The sequence below is a fragment of the Condylura cristata genome, unplaced genomic scaffold, assembly GCF_000260355.1.
Source record: "Condylura cristata isolate star-nosed mole 26May11 unplaced genomic scaffold, ConCri1.0 scaffold00058, whole genome shotgun sequence".
Taxonomy (NCBI): domain Eukaryota; kingdom Metazoa; phylum Chordata; class Mammalia; order Eulipotyphla; family Talpidae; genus Condylura; species Condylura cristata.
Window position 1 is genome coordinate 816,368 of NW_004567159.1, and position 543 is coordinate 816,910.

At 64.8% G+C, this 543-nt stretch overlaps 1 protein-coding gene across 1 annotated transcript in view; it reads left to right on the top strand.

Annotated features, from left to right (window-relative positions):
- The window catches only part of GNB1 (guanine nucleotide binding protein (G protein), beta polypeptide 1), a 5,537-nt gene extending 5,000 nt beyond the window's left edge, over positions 1-537 (top strand). The window contains exons 4-5 of the mRNA XM_012734555.1: positions 47-160; positions 242-537. Of these exons, the coding sequence (XP_012590009.1) occupies positions 47-153 (107 nt within the window). The 3' untranslated portion in view covers positions 154-160; positions 242-537. The remainder of the gene's footprint in view (positions 1-46; positions 161-241) is intronic.
- Positions 538-543: the final 6 nt, after the last annotated feature.

A 543-nucleotide genomic window follows, 5' to 3' on the forward strand; every position in this document is an offset into this window, starting at 1 on the left:
GCGTGGCCAGCCCCTCCGGCCGGCGGTGACGGCCCCTCCACGCCAGGTGTGTTGGCTGGACACGACAACCGCGTCAGCTGCCTGGGGGTGACCGACGACGGGATGGCCGTGGCCACGGGGTCCTGGGACAGCTTCCTCAAGATCTGGAACTAGGCGGCAGGTAGGGCCCTGCAGACCCGGCGCGCCTGGCGCCTCCTGCTCGCGGCAGCGGGCGCCGACGCGTCTCCTCACCCCTGTGCAGGTGGACTCCGTGGCGACCGGAGGCCACTCCAGCCTGGAGCGCGACAGCGATAGCATTTCCGAGCACCCCACTAACGCCACGCCCTGCCCCTCCCCCGGAACTTCAGAAGGGCCAGATCTCGCCTCCACTCACTGCTGAAACCAAGGGCACAGCGGCTGCGGGCCGCCCGCGCGCTGTGCCCTGCTCCCGGGACCATCGTCTTGTTTTCTCTTTTGTCTTGAATGAATTTAAAAGAAAATACTATAATAAAAATGTTAACCAGAAGGCGCCCAGTGTATTGTGAGACGGACGCTCCTGCCCGT